The sequence below is a fragment of the Rhinoraja longicauda genome, chromosome 9, assembly GCF_053455715.1.
Source record: "Rhinoraja longicauda isolate Sanriku21f chromosome 9, sRhiLon1.1, whole genome shotgun sequence".
Lineage (NCBI taxonomy): Eukaryota > Metazoa > Chordata > Chondrichthyes > Rajiformes > Arhynchobatidae > Rhinoraja > Rhinoraja longicauda.
Window position 1 is genome coordinate 60,679,909 of NC_135961.1, and position 26,936 is coordinate 60,706,844.

At 49.3% G+C, this 26,936-nt stretch overlaps 1 protein-coding gene and 1 pseudogene across 1 annotated transcript; both read right to left on the bottom strand.

Annotated features, from left to right (window-relative positions):
• Nucleotides 1-5,881: 5,881 nt before the first annotated feature.
• thbd (thrombomodulin) lies at nt 5,882-9,140 on the bottom strand. The gene has a single exon (XM_078405606.1). It carries the CDS (start codon nt 8,758-8,760, stop codon nt 7,111-7,113), a length of 1,650 nt encoding a protein of 549 aa, XP_078261732.1. The 5' UTR covers nt 8,761-9,140; the 3' UTR covers nt 5,882-7,110.
• Nucleotides 9,141-19,850: 10,710 nt separating this feature from the next.
• On the bottom strand, nt 19,851-22,963 carry LOC144596796 (uncharacterized; annotated as a pseudogene).
• Between the last annotated feature and the right edge of the window lie 3,973 nt (nt 22,964-26,936).

A 26,936-nucleotide genomic window follows, 5' to 3' on the forward strand; every position in this document is an offset into this window, starting at 1 on the left:
TATTCTGTAAGGTTATGCTAGTGTACGGGGATCGCTGGTCAGCATTGGACTCGATGGGCCAAATGACCTGTTTCTGTGTCTGAAGGGGCTGCAGATGCTGGTTTACACCAAAGATAGACACAAAATGCTGGAGTAACTCAGCGGGACAGACAGCATCTCAGGTTAGAAGGAACAGGTGACGTTTCGGGTCAAGACCCTTCTTCAGACTGAATGTCAGGGGAGAGGGAAGCTAGAGGTATGAAGTTCAGAACAAATCAGAGCCAGCACTCATGACCAAGGAAAGATGGAGCCCACAATGGTCTATTGTTGGCTGTGGAAGAGGTGATAATGAAGGGATATATGGATGCAAACAGTGGGATGACTGGGGTAGGGGAAGGGCAAAGAGAGAGAGGTAATGCAAGGGTTATTTGAAATTAGAGAAATCAATATTCATACAAAAACAATTTTACAAAAAAACAATGATATTGTTCGTATTAGCAAATAGCAGGTTTCTGCACTGTATCACTAATCTAAACGACACTAAACTGTTTGTGGACACCACCCATGCATGAGCACTGATTGTTTAAAGCGTTTAACTTTGTAAAAATATTTAGTTATGACTATGCCGTGACATGCTTCCATCATCCTTCACAGTGAGGAATGTGGATTCAGCTGTGGTGGATGTTTATATTAAATTTTATTTTATGTGGCTGTGTTTCTTGTTGCTTTTTACTTAGTATGGCTGCATGGTAACTCAAATTTCACTCATGGGACATGTGACAATTAAATTGAATCTTCAATCTTGCTTATCGTTGAGGGTGAGGATGAGCATTTTACTTACAAGCAAAATGGACTTAGAAGGCAAGTGTCAGAAAGAAAAAGGCTCTTTTCAATAGACAATAGACAATAGACAATAGGTGCAGGAGTAGGCCATTCAGCCCTTCGAGCCAGCACCGCCATTCAATGCGATCATGGCTGATCACTCTCAATCAGTACCCCGTTCCTGCCTTCTCCCCATACCCCCTAACTCACAACTGAAAACATTAAATTGTATGATCAAGCTGCACTCTTTACAGGCTCCATATTTTCAAGTGCAGGAAGGGACTGCAGATGCTGGTTTACACTGAAGATAGACACTAAATGCTGGAGTAACTCAGCGGGACTGGCAGCATTGTTGGGGAAAAATGAATAGGTGATTATTGAAACATATAAGATAATTAGGGGATTGGACACATTAGAGACAGGAAACATGTTCCCAATGTTGGGGGAGTCCAGAACAAGGGGCCACAGTTTAAGAATAAGGGGTAGGCCATTTAGAACGGAGATGAGGAAGAACTTTTTCAGTCCGAGAGTGGTGAAGGTGTAGAATTCTCTGCCTCAGAAGGCAGTGGAGGCCAGTTCGTTGGATGCTTTCAAGAGAGAGCTGGATAGAGCTCTTAAGGATAGCGGAGTGAGGGGGTATGGGGAGAAGGCAGGAACGGGGTACTGATTGAGAGTGATCAGCCATGATCGCATTGAATGGCGGTGCTGGTTCGAAGGGCTGAATGGCCTACTCCTGCACCTATTGTCTATTGTCTGTTGCCTATTGTGACGTTTCAGATCTGAAGAAGGATCTCGACCCGTAACGTCACCTATTCCTTTTCTCCAGAGATGCTGCCTGACCCGCTCAGTTACCCAAGCATTTTATGTCTGTCTTCTATATTTTCATGGTTTTCTTTTGAATTTTAAAGTTGGGATATAAAGCCCTGGGATATTGTTCATTCATCTGCAGGAGCAGACAGGGTTTAAAATATCCTGCCTAAAGCAAGGCACCTCCAATGATAAGTTCATAAGTTCCAGGAGCAGAATAAGACTTATTTTACTTATTTATCTATTTATTTTATTTTCTATGTTTTAGTAAACCCTGTAAAGCGTCTTTGAGTGTTTAGAAAAGCGCTATATAAATGTAATGCATTATTATTATTATTATTATTAAGACCATTCGGCCCATCAAGTCTACTCCACCATTCCATCATGGCTGATCTACCTTTCCCTCATAACCCCATTCTCCTGCCTTCGCCCCATAACTCCTGACACCCGTACTAATCGAGAATCTGTTCATCTCCACCGTACAGATATCCATTGACTTGGCCTCCACAGCCGTCTGTGGCAATGTAGCACTTCCTCCAAACAGTGTGGGATAGCCTAGAATATGCTAGGGCGCAGTTGTTAGGTGAGAGGAGCAGTTGAAAGGAGATGTGCAGGGCAATTCTTTCACACCAAGTGTGTTGGGTGCCTGGAACGGGCTGCCAGGGAGGGTGGTGGAGGTAGATATGATAGCGGCATTTATGAGGCTTTTAGATAGGCACGTGGATATTCAGGCAATGGAGGGGAATGGACCGCATGCAGGCAGAGGAGATTAGTTCATCATGCCATCAGAAGCTGTAGGCCAAAGGGCCTATTCCTATGTTATGCTGTTTAATGCTCGAATAAGAACACAAACCTCCAGGGTAGCTCTTGGCACAAGTATCTTCTGACTCAGAAGCATGTGTGTCCTGCGTCGAGCTGCAGCCAAAAACACGCGACTGCCAAGGTTGAGATTCGCAAGTTCAACCTCACTATGATATAAACAATGGCCAGTTGTCAGCAGTGAAATTGAAGGTAACCACAAGGAACTGCAGCTGCTGCTGAGATACAGAGCATTGGGGTAACTCAACGGGTCAGGCGGCATCTCTGGAGAACATGGACTGGCTGCGTTTCAGATTGGGACCCTTGTTCAGACTGATTGTCGTAGCTGGAAGAGAAATGGAGGTGGCACAAGGCCTGGCAAGCGATAAGTGGACACAGGTGAGGGGAATTTGAGTGCTCGATGGTTGGACAAAGGCCAGAGATGAGATGACAAAAAGCTTTGTCCAATCTTCACCTCCAATATTCTCCCCCCCCCCCCCCCCCTACTACAATCAGTCGGAGGGACCTGACCCAAAAAAGCCACCTCTCCATGTACTCCAGAGGTGCTGCTTGACCCATTAAAATGCTCCAACACTTCTTTAGTCACAGGGTAATGAATCTGTGGAATTCTTTGCCACAGAAGGTTGTGGAGGCCAAGTCAGTGGATATTTCTAAGGCAGAGATAGATAGATTCTTGATTAGTACAGGTGTCACAGGTTATGGGGAGAAGGCAGGAGAATGGGGTTAGGAGGAAGAGATTGATCAGCCATGATTGAATGGAGGAGTAGACTTGATGGGCCGAATGGCCTAATTCTGCCTCTATTCCTTATGACCTTATGAGATGTGACGGTATTATTTATACCAGTCCCAGGATAGCATTTCAAATGTGTTTCATCAACTCACAAGCACTTGACGTCAGGCCAGGAGCTAAGTAAAGGCCAATGCTTATTTTAGCCTTCAAAAGGACACAGAAAGCGCTGGGCTAACTGAGCAGGTCGGGCAACATCTCTGGAGAACATGGATAAGTGACGTTTCGAGTGGAGACCCTTCTTCAATCTGATTGTAGTAGTCTGAAGAAGGGTCCCGACCCAACACATCACCTACCCACGTTCCCCCGAGATGCTGCCCGACTCGCTGAGTTAATCCAGCACTTTGTGTCGTTTTGTGTAATAAAAAGCACCTGCAGTTCTTTGTTTTATTAAATTTTAACCTTACTTGCAGCAGTAGTTCAATGTCTTCATTCCTTTGCACGATCCTTGGGTTTTATTTAAAATTCCAGTTTAACATCACTTTACCCAAAACATATTTTGTTTTAGTTTTGGTTTCCTGTTATTTTAATCCCTCCGGCTTTCTATCGGCTACGTTTGTGTGACACCAGGCACTTCATGAGGTTGCTGAAGATGCCTGACCCGCTGAGCTACTCCAGCATTTTGTGTCTATCCGAAAACGTCAACTATTCCTTCTCTCCAGAGATGCCACCCAACCCACTGAGTTACTCCAGCATTTTGTGTCCATCTGTCCTGGCCCTCCTCCATTGTCAGAGTGAAGCCGCATGCAGATTGGAGGCACAGCACCTCACTTTTCGCTTGAAGATAGACACACAATGCAGGAGAAACAGCGGGACAGGCAGCAGAAACCTGCCATTTGCTGTCACAAACAATATCATTGTTTTTTTGTAAAATTATTTTTGTATGAATATTGTTTTCTCTAATTTCAAATAACCCTTGCATTACCTCTCTCTCTCTCTGCCCTTCCCCCACCCCAGTCATCTCACTGTTTGCATCCATATATCCCTTCATTATCACCTCTTCCACAGCCAACAATAGACCATTGTGGGCTCCATCTTTCCTTGGTCATGAGTGCTGGCTCTGATTTGTTCCGAACTTCATACCTCTAGTTTCCCTCTCCCCCTGATTCTCAGTCTGAAGAAGGGTCTCGATCCACAACGTCACCCATTCCTTCTATCCAGAGATGCTGCCTGTCCCGCTGAGGTACTCCAGCATTTTGTGTCTATCTTCGGTGTAAACGTTCTTTCCTTCACTGTTTGTTTAGGCAGCTTACAAGCCAGTGGTGTGAACGTTGGTTTCGCTAACTTCAAGTAACCCTTGCATTCCCTCCCTCCCTCCCTCCCTCCCTCCCTCCCCTCTCTCCCACCCCTCGTCATCCTGCGAGTTCCACTGTATCCTTCTATCCCAGTCGTTAGCACATCATCGCCTGCAAACAATGGCCCATTATGGACTCCACCCTTCCTGAGGTCATCTGTTGCCGGCCCTGGTTTACTCTGGCCTTCTCTATCTTTCGGTCTGAAGAAGGTTTCCGATCGCGAAACGTCGCCTATTCCTTTTCTCCAGAGATGCTGCCTGACCTGCTGAGTTTTTACCCCAGCATTTTGTGTCTACCTTCGACATCAACACACTTCATGGGACTCACTGGGATTGCCTAATAAACCAACACCAATTCATTCCAGAAACAATGTGGCTGACAAGTATGTCAACCTTCAACCATTTAGTTTCCGCAGATCAGCAATAATATTTGGGCCAATTCACAATATTCTGCCTTTGCCACAAAAAATAAAGAAGCGTTGTTTTTTTGTTAAAGAAATAATTCCAAATGTTTATTTAAAAAATGTATGCAATAATGAACGCCCCAGTCGTGTTTTTTTTTTACACAGTTCATGTAAATATGTAAAACTGGTTTAAAAAGTGATTATACAGATATTTCAAAAAAATATATATAATAAATATTAATGAATAAGTTCCCCGTCTCGAACCCCCCAGCCCCAAATAATTGTGTATCCTCTGGGTTAACATCTCGATGTACAAATTATTGACGTGTTGCTAATTCATATTGGAGTGATCGGGCGTGATTTCCTTTAAACTTTAGGTGGACACAAAATGCTGGAGTAACCCAGCGGGACAGGCAGCATCATCTCTGGAGAGAAGGAATGAATGGGTGATGTTTCGGGTCGAGACCCTTCTTCAGAGTGGATCAGGGGAGAGGGAGAGACAGAGGTAAGGAAATGTCAGGTGTGAAAACGGGATAAAGGTGGACGCGGATCAAATGAAAATGTAGAATAGATCGTGTTTTAGCTCGGAGAAGGTAACAACAAAGATGAAAATGTAAACGAGGACAGTCAGATTAGTCGGAGAACTGGGAAGGGGAGAGAGAGGGAAGACAAAGGTTACTGGAAGTTAGAGAAGTCAATGTTCATACCGCTGGGCAGTAAGCTGCCCAAGCGAAATACGAGGTGGTGTTCCTCCAATTTGCGTTGGGCCTCACTCTGACAATGTGGACTGCCCAGGGCAGAAAGGTCAGTGTGGGAATGGGAGGGGGAGTTTTAACGTGTTTAGCAACCTTCAGAGAATGACAGTTTTCAAAGTTTAGGCGTCAGGTGCACAAATAACATCGTTATCACAGAAAGCACTGATCAGTTTATCCCAGATTCCCCCATCCGCCCCCCCCCCCCCCCCCCCCAACACAACCTACATGGATCCCAAAACAAAATGCGCGTCCTTCACAATTGTGGCAGAGTTGCCGCCTTAAACCGCGCCGGAGACCCGGGTTCGATCCTGACCACGGGCGCTGTCTGTAACGGAGTTTGTGTACGTTCTCCCCGTGAACCGTGTGGTGTTTCCCCGGGTGCTCCGGGTTCCTCCCACACTCCGAAGTTTCAACGTACGGGTTTGCAGTGAGTACAGTAAAGATTGCAAATTGTTCTTAGTGGGATAGTACTAGTGGGATAGTACTCGCTGGTCGGCGCGGTGGGCTGAAGGGCCTGTTTCCGCGCCGTGTCTCCAAACTAAAAAAAAAACTAAAGAGAAACAATTTGCTTAAATAAACATCACCTAATCGATAGATGTGGTCATGGCGAACTTTGGAATTTAGCCTTCTTCGGTCACAGTTTATGTTGAAATATATATATATACATATTTATCCTCTGAGCCAACCTATCGTTTACTAAAAAAATATTGGTTTCTACCTGGGTTAACGGATCATAGATAGCTAAGGAATTTCCAAGACGAATGTATGGTGTGCGAGAGCGCTGTCACTTCTCGCAGTTTGCACCCTCTTCTAATGGAGACGATGGCCGTTAGCAGTCAGCTTTGTGGGGAAGTGTGTTTGGCATCAATGGATCCAACTGAGAGTCGCAGGGGCATCGACAAGGCTCGAATACGACTTCTAGGGTTGGCATCAGGCTAAACAAAAATAGCGTCCTGTGGGCTGGGAACTTGTGGATTGGGAAACTAAGGATTGGGAACCTAAGGATTGGGAAACTAAGGATTGGGAACCTGAGGATTGGGAAGCTACGGTTTGGGAAACTAAGGATTGGGAACCTAAGGATTGGGAAACTAAGGATTGGGAACCTGAGGATTGGGAACCTAAGGATTGGGAACCTAAGGATTGGGAAACTAAGGATTGGGAACCTAAGGATTGGGAAGCTACGGATTGGGAACCTAAGGATTGGGAACCTACGGATTGGGAAGCTGAGGATTGGAAATCTGAGGATTGGGATGCAATGGGAACCGAGTGAAGTTGAGAGATGGGATTTGCACTCACACGATTACTGCTCCCAGCCGCGGGGTCGCAACGCCAATTGATGGATTCACCCCTCAATCCCACCCGCCTGACCCCCCTCCCCCCACCCCACCCCCTCTACTCCCGTTCTGTCCAGTTGGTCTGCACAGTCTGGTGTCCACACCTGGCTCAAGTGCCCGCGTTGCAGTTGTCGTTGGTGTACGGCAGTTTATGATCCTCCGGGGTGGTGACCTGGCTGAGATTCACGTCTTGCTCCAGGTTGGCCGCCTTGTACTTGCTGGACGTCTGCCACCTGCCCCTTTTCTTGAGCAGGTGATGCCCCACCCCGGCGAAGACCAAAGTCAGCACGGCGATGGCGAAGAGGCTGCCGAGGACAACCCCTAAGGACAAGCCGGCCCTGGCCGGACGCTCCGGCTCGCCGGTGGTGGTAGTGGCGGGGTCGACCTCGGGCTGGTGGCCGCCGGACCCTTCGGCCTCGCATGCGGTGCCGTCTTCGGACGGCCGGTAGCCGTCTTCGCACTGGCACTTGGAGGAGTCGCCGCCGCCGCCGGGGGTGGGGAGGCAGTGATGGCAGTGGTCTCCGCAGCCCGCGAAGCTGTGGCACATGTTGGTGCTGTCGTCCAAGATGTACTCGGGCGGGCAGTGGCATTCGACACCGAAGCAGCGGGCCGGGCACTGCTTGGAGTGGCAGTAGAAGACGCACTTGGTGTGGTCGAGGGGGTCTGGCTGGAAGCCGGACTGGCAGGTGCAGGTGAAGCTTCCCTGGGTGTTGCCGCAGGACATCTGGCACGGGTCCTGCGAGCACTCGTTGATATCCTCGCACTTGCCGTCTCCGGCCAGCCGGTAGCCGCCTGGGCAGGTGCACCTGTAGCTGCCCAAGGTGTTGGTGCAGGTGTGGGGGCAAGGGACCAGCAAGCACTCGTCCACGTCCACGCATCCCTTGTGGTCGGAGTCCAGCCGGTAGCCGTCCTGGCAAGAGCACAGAGGCGATCCGTCCTTCACCAGGCAGCTGTGCTCGCACATCGCCCCATCGCAGAGGTCACTCGGCCGGCAGCGACCCCCGCCTCCACCCTCGGGCAGGTATCCGGGGCGGCAGGTACAAACAGACGGCGGTCCGGGGGTGCAGAGGTGCTGGCAGCCGCCGTTATCCACCCGGCAGTCCCAGGGAGGCTGGGCGGGGACCCAGTGGGCGCTGGCGTTGCACCTGAGCACCTGGTGTCCAGGTGAGACGGCCACTGTCCCCGGGGGCAGGGAGGACATGTTGGAGCCACTGGCGCCGAAGGGCAGGTGGTAGAGGGTCCCAGGGCCGGGCAAGCCGGGGCAGGTGTCGTTGTGGCTGTACTCGCACACCACCCCATCCGCCTTCTCGTTGCACGGCCGCTGCAGCCACGTCTGGTTGCTGGAGACCACCGCCACACAGTGGGGTCCGCAGGGGGAGTCACCAGCCGGTGCCCACGGGGCGTACTGTGTGTCCCCGCCGCCGTCCATCCAGCGGTACCCCCTCAGCAGGCTGCTGTTGTCCTGGCACGTCTTGTGATGGAGCTGCAGACCCAGCCAGTAGCGAGGGGTCGGGTGGGCACCGGCCGCCCCCAACATCAGCAGCGACAAGGCATCGGCAGCCGCACTGGTCCGCACGGCCGCCGCCTCCCCACCGTCCTTCTTGCAGGCGCCCCTGGCCATGTTAAACTTCCTGCGCTCCCTCCTCACGGTGTAGCAGAAACCCTCCACGCACACAGCCTGGGTCGGCTCCCCCTCCTCCTGCGACTCCGACACAGCCGTGGACACCAAGGCACACAGGGCGACCCAAGCCACAAGCATCTTCTCTCTGTCTCACTCTCTTTGTCTGTCTCTCTGTCTCTCTCTCTGTCTCTGTCTCTCTGTCTCTGTCTCTCTCTCTGTCCCTTCAGTCTGAACGGCTACTCCTTGCTCCTCTCCGTGTTCTGGCGTTTTTGTTTCCTCCTTTGCAGGGGTGGGTTTACTAGGTCTGAGTCTTCAGTGAGTTGCTCAAGATGTGGACTCTTGTACATCGACGAGACCAAACTTTCCTCTCGCTCTGGCCCCCTGCGCTCTCTGCTCTCGCTTTCTCCCCCGCGGCTCAGATTTAAATACACTCGGCTGCACAAGGAAGGAAGTTCGTAAATAGGTTGGGTCTGTGATGCAAGAGGTTTTGGAGTGGTTTGCCGCTAACCTTGCCAAGTGCCCCACGCCCTTTGGAGCGGGATTCCTGCAACTATTGCAAGGAGACTCCAGAAGTGTTTTAAACCCCCCCTTTCGCGAAGGCGGTCGCTCAACGCCGGAAGATATCGAGGTGTCTCCTAAAACCTGGTAACGCCACTCACTCTCTCTGTCACGTACTCGTGTTACCATGAAGTGGAACATCGCAGCGAGGAGAGGGGGGAGAGGGAGGGGGGTGGGGGGGGGGGGGACGCTGTAATCTCCAACAAGCGCTCCTCACCTCTGATTGAGAGATACAAAATGCAGGAGTAACTCAGCAGGTCAGGCGGCATCTCTGGAGAGAAGCAATGGGTGACCTTTCGGGTCGAGACCCTTCTTCAGGCTGAGAGTCAGGGCGGCGTGGGGTGGGAGGGTGAGGGGGGAGTCTAGAGATATGGAAGTGTAAGGTGTGAAAACGAGAGATCAACGCAGATGGGAATAAGGAAATGTAGAAGGTGGTCAAATTGGTGCAGGAGGTAGCACCGAAGCAGATATCAATGAGAACTGAGATGAGGAAAAACTTTTTCAGTCAGAGTTGTGAATCTGTGGAATTCTCTGCCTCAGAGGGCAGTGGAGGCCAATTCTCTGAATGCATTCAAGAGAGAGCTAGATAGAGCTCTTAAGGATAGCGGAGTCAGGGGGTATGGGGAGAAGGCAGGAACGGGGTACTGATTGAGAATGATCAGCCATGATCACATTGAATGGTGGTGCTGGCTCAAAGGGCAGAATGGCCTCCTCCTGCACCTATTGTCTATTCTCTAATGTAACGGAGATAGAGTTCGGGGATAGAGCCGGTGTACGCCTGGAACAGAGATTGTTCAACGTACCCAACAAAGAGGCAGGCATAGCTGGGGCCCCATGAGAGTGCACACACAGTTAAAATGTAGCTCGAAATGTAGAATGGTTCATTGTTAGCAATGGGGAAGGTGACAACGAGGCACACAATCAGTAATATTTAATCAGGAGGACACTTGAACTAGTCGGAGGACTAGGATGGAGGGGGGAGGGGTGAGAGAGAGGGAACGCAAGAGTTACTTGAAGTTAGAGAAAGTGTGAGTCATACCGCTGGGCTGTAAGCTGGCCAAGCGAAACATGAGGTGGGGTTCCTCCAATTTGTGTGGGGCCTCACTCTGGCAGTGGAGTTGGCCCAGGACAGAGAGGTCAGTAAGATGTGTTGACAGAATATCACACACGCTGGGTTTTCTGGCAGTTTTGTATCCTACTTTGCAGGGGGTTTAACTAGGTCTGAGACGTCAGTGAGTTGTTCAAGATGTGGACTCTTATACATCGACGAGACCAAACTTAGACTGGGCGATCGTTTCGCTCAGTCCGTCTGGACCCTACCTGATCTCCCGGTTGCTAAACACTTTAATTCTCCTTCCCATTCCCCCCACAGACCTTTCTGTCCCCGGTCTCCTCCGTTGTCAGAGTGAGGCCAAATGCAAATTGGAGGAACAGCATCTCATATTTCGCTTGGGCAGCTTACAGCCTGGAGTTATGATTTTGATTTCTCTCACTTCAGGTAGCCCCGGCGTTCCCTCTCTCTCTCTCTTTTTTTTTTTTTTTTTTTTTTTTTCCCAATGACTTTATTCAGCACAAACACATGATACATCACATCAAAACCACAATCAGAGGTTACAAAACATCAGGTAATCATTATAATACAACATTGCCTTCATTATTTACAATGCTCTCAACCCCCCCTCGGTGACCAGCGTTCACGGAAGGCCTCCAGTGTCCCCGTGGACACCGCGTGTTCCCTCTCTAGGGACACGCGCGCACGGACGTAGGCCCGGAAGAGGGGGAGGCAGCCCACTCTGGCAAGACCATCGACCGCCCGCTGCCTGGACCCACGAATGGCCATCTTGGCCATGCCCAAGAGCAAACCGACAGGGAAATCCCACCCTCCTGACCGGCCCTCCCCACTCCCAGCCCCGAGCCCAAACACCAGGATCGTAGGACTGAAATGCAGCCAAAACTTGAGGAGCAACCCCTTTAGATACTCATACAGGGGCAGCAACCTCACACACTCCATGTACATGTGGAACACGGACTCTTCCTCGCCGCAGAAAATACAGGCGGCCATCTCTCTCTCTCTCTCTCTCTCTCTCTCTCTCTCTCTCTCTCTCTCTCTCTCTCTCTCTCTCCTCTCTCTCTCTCTCTCTCTCTCTCTCTCTCTCTCTCTCCCTCTCTCTCTCTTACCATCCCTCCATCGTGCACCAGCTTCTCGTTTTCACCCAACAAATAGCTGACCATGGCCTGTTTCCTTCGAAGGTATTTAGTCACAAAACGCTGGAGTAACTCAGCAGGTCAGGCAGCATCTCAGGAGATGGACGTTTCGTCACCCATTCCTTCTCTCCAGAGATGCTGCCTGCCCTGCTGAGTTACTCCAGCTTTTTGTGTCCATCTTCGGTTAGAACCAGCATCTGCAGTTCCTTCCTACACACTTCAGTGCGATAGACAGATCATCGGTGTCATAGAAACGTAGAAGAAAAATAGAAAATTAGGTGCAGGAGTAGGCCATTCGGCCCTTCGAGCCAGCACCACCATTCAACTTGATCATGGCTGATCATCTACAATCAGTGCCCCCATTCCTGCTTTTTCCCCCATATCCTTTCATTCCGTTAGCCCTAAGCTAAATTTAACTCTCTCTTGAAAACATCCAATGAATTGGCCTCCACTGCCTTCTGTGCCAGAGAATTCCACGGATTCACAACTCTCTGGGTGAAAAAGTTATTCCTCATCTCAGTCCTAAATGGCCTACCCTTTATTCTTAAAATGTGACCCCTGGTTCTGGACTCCCCCAACATGGGGGACATTTTTCTTGCATCTAGCATCTTTAAGAATTTTATATGTTTCTATAAGATCCCTTCTCATCCTTCTAAATTCCAGTGAATACAAGCCCAGTCGACCCATTCTTTCATCATACGTCAGTCCCCGGGAATTAACCTGGTGAACCTACTCTGCACTCCCTCAATATCAATAATGTCCTTCCTCAAATTAGGAGACCAAAGTTGCATACAATGCTCCAGGTGCGGTCTCACCAGGGCCCTGTATAACTGCAGTAGGACCTCCTTGTTCCTAAACTCAAATCCTCTCGCAATGAAGGCCAACATGTCATTAGCTTTCTTCACTGCCTGCTGTACCTGCATGCTTACTTTCAGTGACTGATGTACAAGCACACCCAGGTCTCGTTGCACCTCCCCTTTTCCTAATCTGACACCATTCAGATAATAATCTACCTTCCTGTTCCTGCCACCAAAGTGGATAACCTCACATTTATCCACATTAAACTGCATCTGCCATGCTTCTGCCCACTCACCCAACCTATCCAAGTCATCCTGCAGCCTCATAGCACCCTCCTCACAGCTCACACTGCCACCCAGATTTGTGTCATCCACAAACTTGGAGATGTCACATTTAATTCCCTTGTCTAAATTGTTAACATATATTGTAAATAACTGGGGTCCCAGCACCGAGCCTTGCGGCGCCCCACTAGTCACTGCCTGCCAGTCTGAAAAGGACCCATTAATTCCTACTCTTTACTTCCTGTCTGCCAACCAGTTCTCTATCCATGTCAATACCCTACCCCCAATACCATGTGCTCTAATTTTGCACATTAATCTCTTGTGTGGGACCTTGTCAAAGGCTTTTTGAAAGTCCAGATACTTCACATCCACTGGCTCTCCTTTATCCATTCTACTTGTTACATCCTCAAAAAATCCCCAAAATCAAGCATGATTTCCCCTTCATAAATCCATGATGACTTTGATCAATCCTGTCATTGCTTTCCAAATACGCTGCTATTACATCTTTAACAATCGACTCCAGCATCTTCCCACTACTGGTGTAAGGCTAACTGGTCTATAATTCCCCGTTTTCTCTCTTCCCCTCCTTTCTTAAAAAGTGCAGTTACATTGGCTACCCTCTAGTAACTGACCCAGAGTCGAGAGGACATTGGAAAAATGATCACCAATGCATCCACGATTTCTAGGGCCACCTCCTTGAGTAGTCTGGGATGTAGACCATCAGGCCCTGGGGATTTATCTGCCTCCAGTCCCAACAATTTACCTAACAACATTTCCTGACTAATGTGGATTCCATTCAGTTCCTCCCTCCCACTAGATCCTCGATCCCCTAGTATTTCTGGGAGATTGTTTGTGTCTTCCTTAGTGAAGACAGAACAAAAGTTCTCGTTTAACTGTTCCAGTTAACGTACAGGACGTACAGGTTTGTAGGTTAATTGGGTTGGTGTATGTGTAAATTGTCCCTAGTGCATGTAAGATAGTGTTAATGTGGCGGGGGCTCACTGGTCGGCGTGGACTCGGTGGGCCGAAGGGCCTGTTTTCCTCCGCGCTGTATTATCTAAACTAAAAAGCCTACTCCACCGTTCAATCATGGTTGATCTATCTTTCTCCCTCCACCCCCGTTATCCACTGGGACATTGAGGGGGCTCTGTAAGAGCTTCTCAAATACTTCACAGATGCCGTGTTAAGGGAGGAAACGTGGTCCAAACACTGTAAGGGAATGTACTGACTTGCTTGGTACAATAAATGAGAAAATTTTATAATCCCAATTTTATTTACCGAATACATTACAAATAAAGTATATTTTTGGAAAGGAATCTCGCCAATATCTCTCCATTATTTGGAGCGGGTGAGATGAACCAGAAGATGATAGATCTATTGTTTTAATCCAGTGTGAGCAATTTGTAGGAGTCATCCAGTGGAAATAAAGTTAGTGGAACACATCGAAAGTATCACAAAATGCTGGACTAACTCAGCGGGTCAGGCAGGCATCTCTGGAGAGAAGGAATGGGTGATGTTTCGGGTCGAGAACCCTTCTTCAGACTGATGTCAGGGGGAGACGGGACAAAGAAAGGATATAGGTGGAGACAGGAAGACAGTGGGAGAACTGGGAAGGGGGGAGGGGAAGGGAGGGCTGGGAGAACTGGTGGAACACATATACCAGAGGAGGTAGTCAAGCCGAGTATTAAAAGACATTTGGATAAGTTCATGGATAGGAAAAGATTAGAGGGAATGGGCCAAATGCGGGCATGTAGAACTAGTGTAGATGGAACTTCTTGGTTGTCATTGGCAAGTAGGGGCCTATTTCTGTGCTGTTTGATTCTATCAAGTGACTACATTTGGAATCTTAGAATTCAGGACAGGACACTTTGAGTGAAATTGTGATGCTTTTCTTTAACACAAGAAAGATAGAAGAAATTCAGAACTCCCCCCCCCCCCCCTCCCTCCCCCCCCCCCCCCCCCCCCCACCCCTCCCCCCCCCCCCCCCCCCCCCCCCCCCACCCCCCCCAAATTGCCTGGGCTGCTCAGAATGAATTGCATCCACCAGGACTGCGATTTTGGTGTTTTATATGAATTGTTAAAGGCATTAGGAGTAAGGGTGTCGCAAAGATGTGCAGGTTGATACGTTAGGTTAATTTAGTTCAGTTTATGGTCACGTCTCCCCGCGGTACAATGAAAAGATTTTGTTGCATGCAATCCACTCAGCAGAAAGGCTCAGTAAATGCTTGCAATCAAGCCATTTACAGTGTACAGATACACGATAACGGAATAACGTTCAGTGTAAGGTAAAGCCAGCAGAGTCCGACCTAGGAAAGTCCAAGGGTCACCAATGAGGTAGATGGCTGTTCAGCACTGCTCTCTGGTTGTGGTAGGGTGGTTCAGTTGCCTGATAACAGCTACTGTTAATTGGCTGCTCTAATTACCCCTGGTGTTGGCGGGTGGTATGAGGATCAGGGGGGTGTTCCTAAGGTCATAAGATCATAAAGAATACGCGTAGAATTAGGCCATTTGGCCCATCAAGTCTACTCCGCAATTCAATCATAGATGATCTATCTCTCCCTCCTAACCCCATTCTCCTGCCTTCTCCACATAACCCCCTGACACCTGCACTGATCAAGAATCTATCCATCTCTGCCATAAAAATACCCACTGACTTGACCTCCACAAACCTTCTGTGGCAAAGAATTCCACAGATTCACCACCCTCTGACCGAATAAATTTCTCCTCAAGCCCTTCCTAAAAGAATTTCCTTTAATTCTGAGGCTGTGACCTCTAGTCCTAGACTCTCCCACTTGTGGAAACATCCTCCCCACATCCAGGGAATGTTATAAAGGGAAATAAGTGGGGTAAGTGGCGGTGGTTATATGGTTGTGACTTTCTAGCTGCAAAGCAGATACAGCACAGAGTCATTTTCATCAGAGGTACCTGAAGACGGAGATTTCAGTGGTTATAGTGGATTGCTTGCTGTGCATTTCTGCTTACACAGTAAGGTAAGATTCTTCTCAATCCCACCCCTGCCACTGCCACCAATTTCCAATAGATGCTTCTCTTCATTGCCGACCCTTCCACCCCATCCTCCCCCATCTACCCACCCCAACTAGTGTAGTTCCTTTGGAGGCATCATCGGAGTGTGTTTCCACAGCCACACAACTCTAAAACATTCACGATAAAAAGGATATGGGGATGGACACAAAATGCTGGGATTAAACTCAGCGGGACGGGCAGCATCTCTGGAGAGAAGGAATTGGTGACGTTTTGGGGTCGAGACCCTTCCTCAGACTGAAGAAGAAGGGTCTCGACCCGAAACGTCACCCATTCCTTCTCTCCAGAGATGCTGCCTGTCCCGCTGAGTTTCTCTAGCATTTTGTGTCTACCTTTGGTGTAAACCAGCATCTGCAGTTCCCTTCCTACACAAGGAACTGCAGATGCTGGTTTACAAAACAAAGTCACAAATGCTTGAGAAACTCAGCAGGTCAGGCAGCATCCCAGGAGAATATGAATAGGTGACGTTTTGGGTCGGGGCCCTTTTTCAGACTGATTGTGTGTGGGGGGGGGGGGGGGGGGTGTGGAGAGAAAGCTAGAAGAGAGGAGAGTAGGACAAAGCGTGGCATGTAATAGGTGAATGCAGGTGAGAGGGTGGGCTTGATAGACAGATATTGGACAAAGGCCAGCGATGAAAAATAAGTACGAGACAAATGGCTGAAGAGTTGCAAATTGTGAAGCCAGATGATGGAATGTAGGTGGAGGGGGGGGGGGGGTAGAAATTGGCATGAGTCTAGGTGGGGCATAGGGGAGGGGGAGGGGAGAAAGGGTGATGCGGGGGAAATAGAGAACGGGGCGTTGTTAGAGGTTACCTAAGATTGGAGAATTCCTTGTTCACCTTGGGTTGTGAGATCGTGATATTTTCTGATGAGTAAATTTGAAAAGCAGATGTGCTGATATGAATCCAGTCTCATCCTTGAGTTGGAATGATTACATTTTCTTTCATCAGAAGTTACTCAATCCTGATCCTGAACAAACTGTGTGAGCGCTTGGTCCACCTTCCTCTTCCACTATTCACTATTGATGGGAACTATTGCAACAGCTGCACCAGTCGAAATCAATTATCTCAACACACAAACCAGGAATCAAACCTGCAGGTCTGGTCTGTAGCTTCACATTAAAAACTGTTTCACAAAAAAAACCTGCAGCAGGTTTCCAGGCAAATCCTTGATATCTACACTCGGTGTGAATACAGTGTTTGTAATGTTGGCCTTTTCTGCGTTTATTCATTCCATGTCTTGTCCGAAATCAAAGTAGAATATGAGGTGAAGACAGATTAAGTAAACTTTTATTAAAAAATATAATTACAGCAACGTACCGGGGAAACATACACATTTTCGTTATTTTCTCCATCACCAACAACGCCTTTGAGAACATTTAAATTTTCCATGATAAAAGTTTTCACAAGAACACACCCACAAGCTGCAATCATGATAAACAGTACATTATCCTGCATTTTTTTAAAATCCAATCCATCAGCTTTATAATAGAGAAACAGAGAATTGCAGATGCTGGTTTACAAAAGAGGGACAAAGTGATGGAGCAACTCAGCGGGTCAGGCAGCATCACTGGAGAACATGGACAGGGATTTCAAATAACCCTTGCATTCCCTCTCTCTCTCCATCACTCCCCTGCCCTAGTCTAGTCGTCCTGCTAGTTTCACTGTTTGTATCCTTTGTTATCACCTCTTCCACAGCCAACCATTTGTGGACTCCACCTTTCCTTAGTCATCAGTGCTGGCTCTGAATTGTTCTGTATCTTTCCATACCCCTAGTTCCCCTCTCCCCTGACTCTCAGTCTGAAGAAGGGTCGCAACCCGAAACGTCACCTATTCCTTTTCTCCAGAGATGCTGCCTGACCTGCTGAGTTACTCCAGCATTTTGTGTCGGTGGACAGGTAACGTTTCAGGCTGGGACCCTTCTTCAGACTGATTGTAAGGAGTGGGGAGGGGCAGGGAGAAAGCTGGAAGAGAGGAGGGGCAGGACAAAGCCTGGCATTTAATGAGTTGATACAAGTGAGGGTTAATTTATAGGCAGATGATTGCAGGGTTGAAGTGCAGGAGAGCGGTGGAGGGGAACAGTGAACGGGGGTTTCAATGAACTCCCCTCCCATTGCACGAAAACTTAAATCTGAAGAAGGGTCCTGATGCAAAATATCACCTGTCCATGTTCTCCGGAGATGCTGCCTGACCCGCTGAGATTCTTCAGCACTTTGTATCTATTTTTTAAAAGAAATGTTATAACAGTCTTGGGTACCTTTCCTGAGTTATGCCAGCAGCCTACCTCAGCAAAACTCATTGTAAAGTGCAAAGCAGACAACCGCGCTAATTATTACTTAATTGTTATCATTGCATTTCCAAGGATAGTCCATTTCTCATCAAGCAGGGATCCACGTTTTGGAGCAATGTGTACAGTTTGCCTTTCTGAAAATATTTACAAGAAGCCAGGACGAATTTTTGCTGCCTCGTTTTGGTGGTTAGCTAGGGAGATACGAGGCCCAATTTACCTCTCCGAAAAATAGCTGCATTGAATTTGAAAGCGAGTGAAAGAATATGGCCGGGCAGAAAAATGGCATTAGTATGGGATTAGTGCAATGGACCAGTATGGACGTGATGGGCAGAAGGGCCTGTTTCTACAGTCTATGGCTCTATGACACTTTAGACCTTAGCCGCCCTGCTCAACATTACAAGGAAGTGATAAGGAACAATAAAAGGAAGGTCAATTTTCATTTAGCCTGCACGTATTAAGGTGCGTGAATACAAAGTGTTGGAGTAACTCAACCGGCCAGAGGCAGCATCTCTGGAGAAAAAGGATGGATGATGTTTCGGGTTAATCCCTTCTTCAGACCACCAGTTCCTTTCTACATGGTATTGAGGTGCAGACCGATAGTGTTTTACTTGAGTTGATGGTGATATCTTTGCTGCTCCATTGATTAAACCAATAACATTTCAACCCATAATTCATTGATGATGACCGTCTTTTGATGCTCCTATCATGGACCTTTAATTTTTTTTACCTAAAACAACAATTCTGATTTTTAACATATCAAGATTTTGTACAGTTTCTCAAGAACATCAGAATTCCGCACAAGGTTTTGAGCCAGTGTCATTTGCCCGACAAAAGAATATTTCCAAACATATTTGCAGATAGATACAAAAAGCTGGAGGAAATCAGCGGGTCAGGCAGCATCCCAAGGGGAGAGGAATAGGCAATGTTTCAGTCATGACCCTTCTTCCGACCCTTCTTAGGACAAATAAATGAAAGATATGCAGAAAGCAATGATAAACAAAGAAAAGTGGAGCCCACAATGGTCCATTGGTGGCTGTGGGATAGGTGACATCGAGTTAAGGCCTACCAGAACCCTTGCAGTGTTCTGCTACTGAGTTAAAACAGATTATTGCTGGTCTAAAAGATACAGAATAAGCTGAAGTATTCTCACCCCATAGTTGTCACAATTAAAATGACTTGGGGTTCATTTGCAATTGTAAGTTCCGTGTTTCTAGAAATGTGCTATCTCTGTGGAGTTTGCACGTTCTCCCTGTGACCTCGGGGGAATGTCCCGCACATCCCAAAACACATGCGGGTAGTTAATCAACTACCGCCTTGAAAATGGCGTCGCAACAACGATGAGAAGGCCTACCGGGAGGAGGTGGCTGATCTGGCACTCTGGTGTCGGGACAATAGCCTCCTCTTGAATGTCACTAAAACAAAGGAGCTGATTGTGGACTTCAGAAGGGCTAAACATCCAAGGACGTACACGCCACTGGAGATAAATGGGTCTATTGTGGATAGGGTGAGCAGTTTCAAATACTTGGGAGTCCGCATCGCAGAGGATCTGACGTGGGCAACGCACATTGCCGCACTGGTGGGTAAGGCTAAGCAGCGCCTTTACCACCTTAGACAACTGAGGAAATTCAGAGTGTCGCTGAGGATCCTTCATTGCTTCTACTCTGGGGCTGTAGAGAGCATCCTGTCCGGCAACATTACAGTCTGGTTTGGGAACAGCTCTGCCCAGGACAGGATGGCCCTGCAGAGAGTAGTGCGTTCGGCAGAACGCACCATGGGAACTACACTCGTCCCCCTGCAGGACCTATACATCAGGAGGTGCAGATCCAGAGCAAGCAAGATCATGAGGGACCCCTGCCACCCCAGTAACGGACTGTTCCAGATGCTACGGTCAGGCAAACGCCTCCGCTGTCACGCTGTGAAAACGGAGAGGATGAGACGGAGCTTCTTCCCACAGGCCATCAGGACTGTCAACTTTGATAACCCCAGAGACTAAATTTTTGTCGACACTTTTTGTGCTATGTTTAGTAACTTATTAACTTTATTTATATGCTGTAACTGTAATTATTTTTGTGCACAACCCGCAGGCATTGCCACTTTCATTTCACTGCACATCGAGTATGTGTATGTGACAAATAAATTTGACTTGACTTGAAGTAGATAGGGTGGTCAAGAAGGCTTTTGGCACTTTGACTTTCATCAGTCAGAGTATTGAGTATTGAATGTGTAGAAAGGAACTGCAGATGCTAGTATATACCAAAGATAGACGCAAAGTGCTGTAGCAACTCAGCGGGTCAGGCAGCATCTCTGGAGAAAAGGGATGAGTGATGTTTCGGGTCTTGATCCTCAGACTGCAAGTATAAGGGAAGGAACTGGAGGTAAGCAAAATTGTAGTTTCACACAAAGGGTGGTGGGTGTATGGAACAGGCTGCTAGAGGAGGTAGTTGAGGCAGGGACTATCCCAACATTGAAGAAGCAGTTAGACAAGGAGATGGATAGGACAGGTTTGGAGGGACATGGACCAAATGCTGGCAGGTGGAACTAGTGTAGCTAGGACATGTTGGCCGGTGTGGGCAAGGTGGGCCGAAGGGCTTGTTTCAACACTTTATGTCTCTAAAACTCACTCTATGAAAAGGCCATTTGTTGTCAGCCTTGCTTTGTACTGTCCTTTTCCTTTCTCTGAATGCATTGAAGAGAGAGCTAGATAGAGCTCTTAAGGATAGCGGAGTCAGGGGGTATGGGGAGAAGGCAGGAACGGGGTACTGATTGAGAATGACCGAAAGGCCGAATGGCCTCCTCCTGCACCTATTGTCCATTGTCTATTGTCTATTGTCTGTTGTCTATTGTCTGTTGTCTATTGTCGATTGTCTGTTGTCTATTGTCTATTGTCTATTGTCTATTGTCTATTGGGTCAGGCAGCATCTGTGGAGAGAGAAACAGTTAATTCGTCAGGTCTAGGAGAGAGCTGTCCATGGTACTTTCTGAAGATGCACACGGGTGTGAAAGATACGCGAACAAACACGCGTGGCTCTGGTTTTGTTGGGCTGGTCTTTTGGTCTACACTTCGGTCTGGCTGGCTTCAATCTCGATGTAGTTGTCCCTTGCGCGGCTGCGCTTGACCCGCGGGGCCCTGAAGTTGGACTGCCCGGCCGCCTGCGCCCAGCTGTAGTAGTCCCCAGGTGTAGTGGTCTCCCGCCTCTTGGGCAGCCGGTAGCGGAGGCACAGGGCGAGGCCCAGACCGCACAGGACGACCAGGAGGACGGCCACCGAGCCCAGCGCGACCTCAGGAACCACGACAGGCCGGGGGGGCGGCCCGGCTCCCAGCTGGGAGAGGTGACGGGGACCGGGTCTCCGCCGCCCAACTGGTGGCATGGCCCCCTCTGCTTTCTCCAGGCTGGGCGGGGGTCCCGGAGCGCACGATGGGCGAGACAGCGTCGTGGAGCAGCGGAGGGGCGAGTGTGGTGGTGGTGGTGGTGGTGGTGGTGGTGGTGGTGGTGGTGGGGGTGGTGGTGGTGGGGGTGGGGGTGATGGTGGTGGGGGTGGTGGGGTGGTGGTGATGGTGGTGGGACCCCAATCTCCCACTGTGGTGACCCAGGCGGTGGTGGCCGGCAGACAGCTCAGGCCGTCCTGCCCCAACCTGCTACCTGTGCTGCAGGAGCAGTGGAAGCCGCCCTCTGTGTTGGAGCAGGTCCCCTGGCAGGGGCTAGACGCGCACTCGTCCGTGTCCCCGCAGGAGTGGCCGCCCGCTTGCAGCCGGTAGCCGGCCCTGCACCCGCACAGGTAGGAGCCCAGGGTGTTGCGGCAGGTGTGTCCGCAGGGGCGGCCGGTGCACTCGTCCAGGTCCCTGCAGCGGCCGCCCACCAGCGCGTAGCCCCGGGCGCAATCGCACCTGTAGCCCCCCGGGGTGTTGAGGGCAGAGCTGGGCGCAAGGTTGGCGCAAGCACTCGTCCGTGTCGTCGCAGTTGCGCCCGTCCACCGCTAGGCGGTAGCCCGGCGGGCAGACGCACTCGTGCTCCGACAGGTGGCTCACGCACCTGAACTGGCACAGGTGGCCCTGGCACGGGTCCCGCGGCTCGCAGGAGCGCTGGTCGGCTCCCAGCTGGTACCCTGCCCTGCACTGGCACCGGTGGCTTCCTCCTGCCCCACCACCATCACCTCCAGCGTCCCCCCCTTCACCACCACCACCACCACCACCTCCCTCCCCACCATCACTACCATCACCACCACCACCACCAGCGTCCCCCCCTTCTCCTCTCCCCCCGGTGCCACGCAGGTGTGGGCGCACCCGCCGTTGCCCAGGTCGCAGCCCGAAGGGGGGAGGCAGAAGGAGCGTTCTTCGACCAGCCGTAACCCCCCGGCCCCGGCTGCAGCTCCACGCACAGCGTGTACACCTGTGCAGGTGAGCCGGCGGCGCACGACACGACCGCCAGCGAGCCGAAGGGGATGAGAGGCGAGGAGAGGGTCTCCGCCCTGAAGGCGGGGGTGTAGGTGACCGAGCCCGGGCCGCCCAGCTCCACCCTCGGGCACATACCCCTGAAGCTGAACTTGCAAAGGTAGCCGTCCATCAGGTGGCCGCACGACCCGTCCATCCACTTGTAGCCGGGGCCGGAGTCGTTCACCTGGCGGGGCACAAGGTGTACGCACCTGTGCGCCGTGCAAGTGCTCAGGGGCTCCCTGGCCCAGTTGGAATAAGCAGTCTCCCCTGCCCCGGCCGTCCACTGGAACCCCCTGAGCGGCCGGTGGTGCTGGTAGCAGTGCCTCGGGGGTAGATGGAGCCCCAGCCACAACCTCCTCCTCGCCCGCCGGGCCGCGGGGAACCCAGACAACAGTCGGCCGAGCAGCTCGTCCTCGCCGGCGTCCCTGGCCGTGGCCAGCCCTCCCCCGTGGTACTTGCAACTCTCCAAGGCTCGGTGGAAGGTCCTTCTGTGCAGGTACGCCGTGTAGCACGCGTCGGCCACGCAGAGAGTGTGAGAGGGCAGAGGCAGGCTCCCAGACAACGAGCCGACCATCAACATCAGCAACATCAACAGCAGCAGCAGCAGAAGCATCTTGTCTCAGTCAGAAGGATCTGCAGATGATGATGGGTGAAGAAGACAGGCACAAAAAGCCGGAGTCACTCTGCGGGGAGTCATTCAGGCAGCATCTCTGGAGAACAAGAGAGTGGGTGGCGTTTCAGGGTGGAGACCCTTCTTCAGAGGAGCATCTTTTCAAGCGCGGCTAGCCCCGTGGATCCAGGTGGCCAACGCTCCGGAGATGGCGGAGCTGTGTATTTTACAGATCCCCTTTTATCCCACCCCCCCCCCCCCCTCCCCACCCCTCCACCCCCCCCCCCGGGTTCTCAGATTCCCACAGCCGTGTTACTAGATGGGATTGTCCCACGGTCATCTCACAGAAACTAGCGGAAACCGCCAAGGAGCCGCTTGGGAGTTGCAACGTCAACATTCCTTCATCTTTAACATTCCAGCGAAGATGCACTTGGAAAGTTGAGCACACTTTTCACATCTAGCGCTTTGCCTCATCGCTACCCCCCTCCAGTAAGGTGGACACAAGATGCTGGAGACACTCAGCGGGACAGGCAGCATCTCTGGAGAGAAGGAAGAATGGTCTCAAAGGGCCAAATGCCCCCCCTCCCACTGCACATATTGCCCATGCTTCTATGACCCGAAACCTCGCCCATTCTTTCACTCCAGAGATGCTGCCTGTCCCGCTGAGTTACTCCAGCATTTCGTGCCTTTCTTCGATTTAAACCGGCATCTGCAGTTCCTTCCTACCCCTCTGGAAAGGGCAGTGTCTTCAGATCGTTGTTTCCAACTAGGGACATTCCCTTCTATCCAGAGATCCAGGTCTGAAGAAGGGTCTCGACCCGAAACGTCACCCATTCCTTCTCTCCCGAGATGCTGCCTGACCTGCTGAGTTACTCCAGCATTTTGTGAATAAATATCCAGAGATGCTGCCCGTCCTGCTGAATTACTCCAGCATCGACGTGTCTACCTGGGGGATACCTTTGCCTCCCAGAAAGAAGAAAAATAAAGTGTGATCTCAGCGTGCGGGATATGCTGTCAGAATTCCCCAGCCGAGGTTAACGTGGGCGCAGGTCGAGCGAGGCAGCTTCGGGGATTAAACGAAGGCAGTTTTGCTAAACGTGGACGCGGAGGCGGTAGCGTTGGGGAACTGGTGCCCCGAGCTAACATCATTCCCCCCCCCCGGACTCCTGCGATCCTTATCGCCGAGGTCGTGGGAAGGGTGCATTTTTAAACCATCCGGAGCCGAAACAGCTGTGCTCGCTATATTTAACCCGCAAGCCCGGGAATGAGAATGTAACTTTTCTTTTTGCAAAGTAGATTTTACCTGAAGATAATTTCCACGCATTCTAACCAGAAAACACACACACACACACACACACACACACACACACACATATACACGCACTCACACACACACACGTATATATATATATAACAGTTATTTTTAAAATAAGGCTTTTTTCCTCACACATAAATATATATATATATATATATATATATATATATATATACCAGAAAACACACACACACACACTCACACATAGACACACATGTGTGTGTGTGTGTGTGTGTGTGTGTGTGTGTGTGTATATATATATATATATGTGTGAGAGGAAAAAAGCCTTCTTTTGAAAATAAACAATATAAATATATGTGTGTGTGGGAGGAAAAAAAGCCTTATTTTTAAAATAAAATTTATATATATATATATATATATCCCTCGTCTTCTAGGAACGTTGACAATGCTAAAAAGCACAAAACCTTTTTGGGCAGTTAAATCTATTTGGAAAGGGAAAAAAAGCCCTGTTTAAAAAAGAACATAAGTATATATCTATATATATATATATATGTTTGTGCTTTTTAGCATCAGGTTATACTTTAGAGATACAGTGCGGAAATAGGCCCTTCGGCCCACATATATATACACTGGAACTTAGAAGGATGAGAGGGGATCTTATCGAAACGTATAGGATTATTAAGGGGTTGGACACGTTAGAGGCAGCAAACATGTTCCCAATGTTGGGGGAGTCCAAAACCAGGGGCCACAGTTTAAGAATAAGGGGTATAAGAAAATAACTGCAGATGCTGGTACAAATCGAAGGTATTTATTCACAAAATGCTGGAGTAACTCATCAGGTCAGGCAGCATCTCGGGCTCGAAGGGCCGAATGGCCTACTCCTGCACCTATTGTCTATTCTCTATTGTCTATTGTCTATATATGGATTTTTTTTATTGGGACTTGATTTTTCTTTAAATTAAGAAAAGAAGTAAGCCCTATTAAAAACAACTATATGCATATCGGGTTTTTTTTAACAGGGCTTTATTTTGTTGTTCCAAATCGATGTTACTGCCCAAAAGGTTTGTGCTTTTTATCATTGCCTGCATTGTCACGGGACGTGAGATTCCACACTTCGCCATGTCATGAGGTCTCAGAAATAAAACATGAAATGTTTACCATGCCATCCTAACCAAAACCATGTGTCCCAGAGCCACAATTTAATAGCCCCGGAGCGTTTCCTTAGTGGTCGGTTAAAAGCAACCTCGAAGATAATAACAAAAATAGCCATTGCAGTTCACAGCCCTCGCAAACTATTTTAATGCTGCTTGTTTTCTTCAACGTAGAAGAGATTCTGATTTAAGGATACGTGAATGACGTATTTTCCCACGTACCATTGAGAGTATATAGCGGGACAATCTTAATTATATCTGTCGAGTAGAAACAGACCCTAGAATCACATATGTAGGAAAATAACTGCAGATGCTGGTACAAATCGAAGGTATCACAAAATGCTGGAGTAACTCAGCGGGTCAGGCAGCATCTCTGGAGAGAAGGAATGGGTGACGTTTCTTCAGACTGATGTGAGGGGGGGGGACAAAGAAAGGATAAAGGTGGAGACAGGAAGACAGTGGGAGAACTGGGAAGGGGGAGGGGAAGAGAGGGACAGAGGAACTAATTAAAGTTGGAGAAGTCAATGTTCCTAATGCTGGGGTGTAAGCTGCCCAAGCGAAATATGAGGTGCTGTTCGTCCAATTTGCGGTGGGCCTCACTATGACACTGGAGGTCAGACTGGGAGTGGGAGGGGGAGTTGAAGTGCTCAGCCACCGGGAGATCAGGTTAGCCCATGGTAGAAAGGTCAGACTGAAAGGTCAGACAGAAAGGAATCACATACAATCACTGCAGGGGGATTTATACTGTGGAAACCACCTTTCAGTTTGACCTTGTGAGGAGGATACTGGATTGAGCCTTCCCGAGGTGTCCTGGGCCTAACTCAATGAAACACCAGTGAAGGGAGATGCCCACGTGATAATCCCAATGATATATATGTGCATCCACACAATCAGTGTTATGTACTTTATGTTCTAATTGTAATTTGGGAGAAGTGACACATTTTTAAGGCCCGGATAGATAGATTCTTGATTACTACGGGTGTCAAGGGTTATGGGAAGAAGGCGGGACAATGGTGTTTGGAGGGAGAGATAGATCAGCCATGATTGAATGGTAGAATGGACTTGGTGGGCTGAATGGCCTAATTCTGCTCCAATCACTTAATGCCTTATGACCTTATGAAGTAAGTTACAAGACATTGGGCCGCAACGTATTGAATGGAGGACTGAATCAACACCCTAATACCAAATAAGATCATTCCCAAACTCCTGGACCTTGGCCTTGGGACCTCCATCTTCAAATGGCTTCTGGACTTCCTGCCCTTTAGAGTTTTAGACTTTAGAATTAGGGATACAGTGTGGAAATGTTGGCCCTTTGGCCCATCGAGTCTGCGCTGACCAGCGATCACCGCACACACCAACACTATCCCACACACGAGGGACAATTTACAATTATTTACCAAAGCCAATTAACCTACAAACCTGTACGTATTTGGAGTGTGAGAGGAAACCAGAGCACCCGGAGAAAGCCCACGCAGACACAGGGAGAATGTACAAACTCTGTACAGACAGCACCAGCAGAGTCATAGACCCTTTGGCCCAACTTGCCCACACTGGCCAACTTGTCCCAGCTACACTGGTCCCATCTGCCTAAGTTTGGTTCATATCCCTCCAAACTTGCCCTATCCATGTACCTATCTAAATGTTTCTTAAACATTGGGATAGTCCCAGGCTCA

Coding starts and splice junctions, on each gene's coding strand:
- thbd (XM_078405606.1), bottom strand. CDS start 8,760: ATGCTTGTGGCTTGGGTCGCCCTGTGTGCCTTGGTGTCCACGGCTGTG.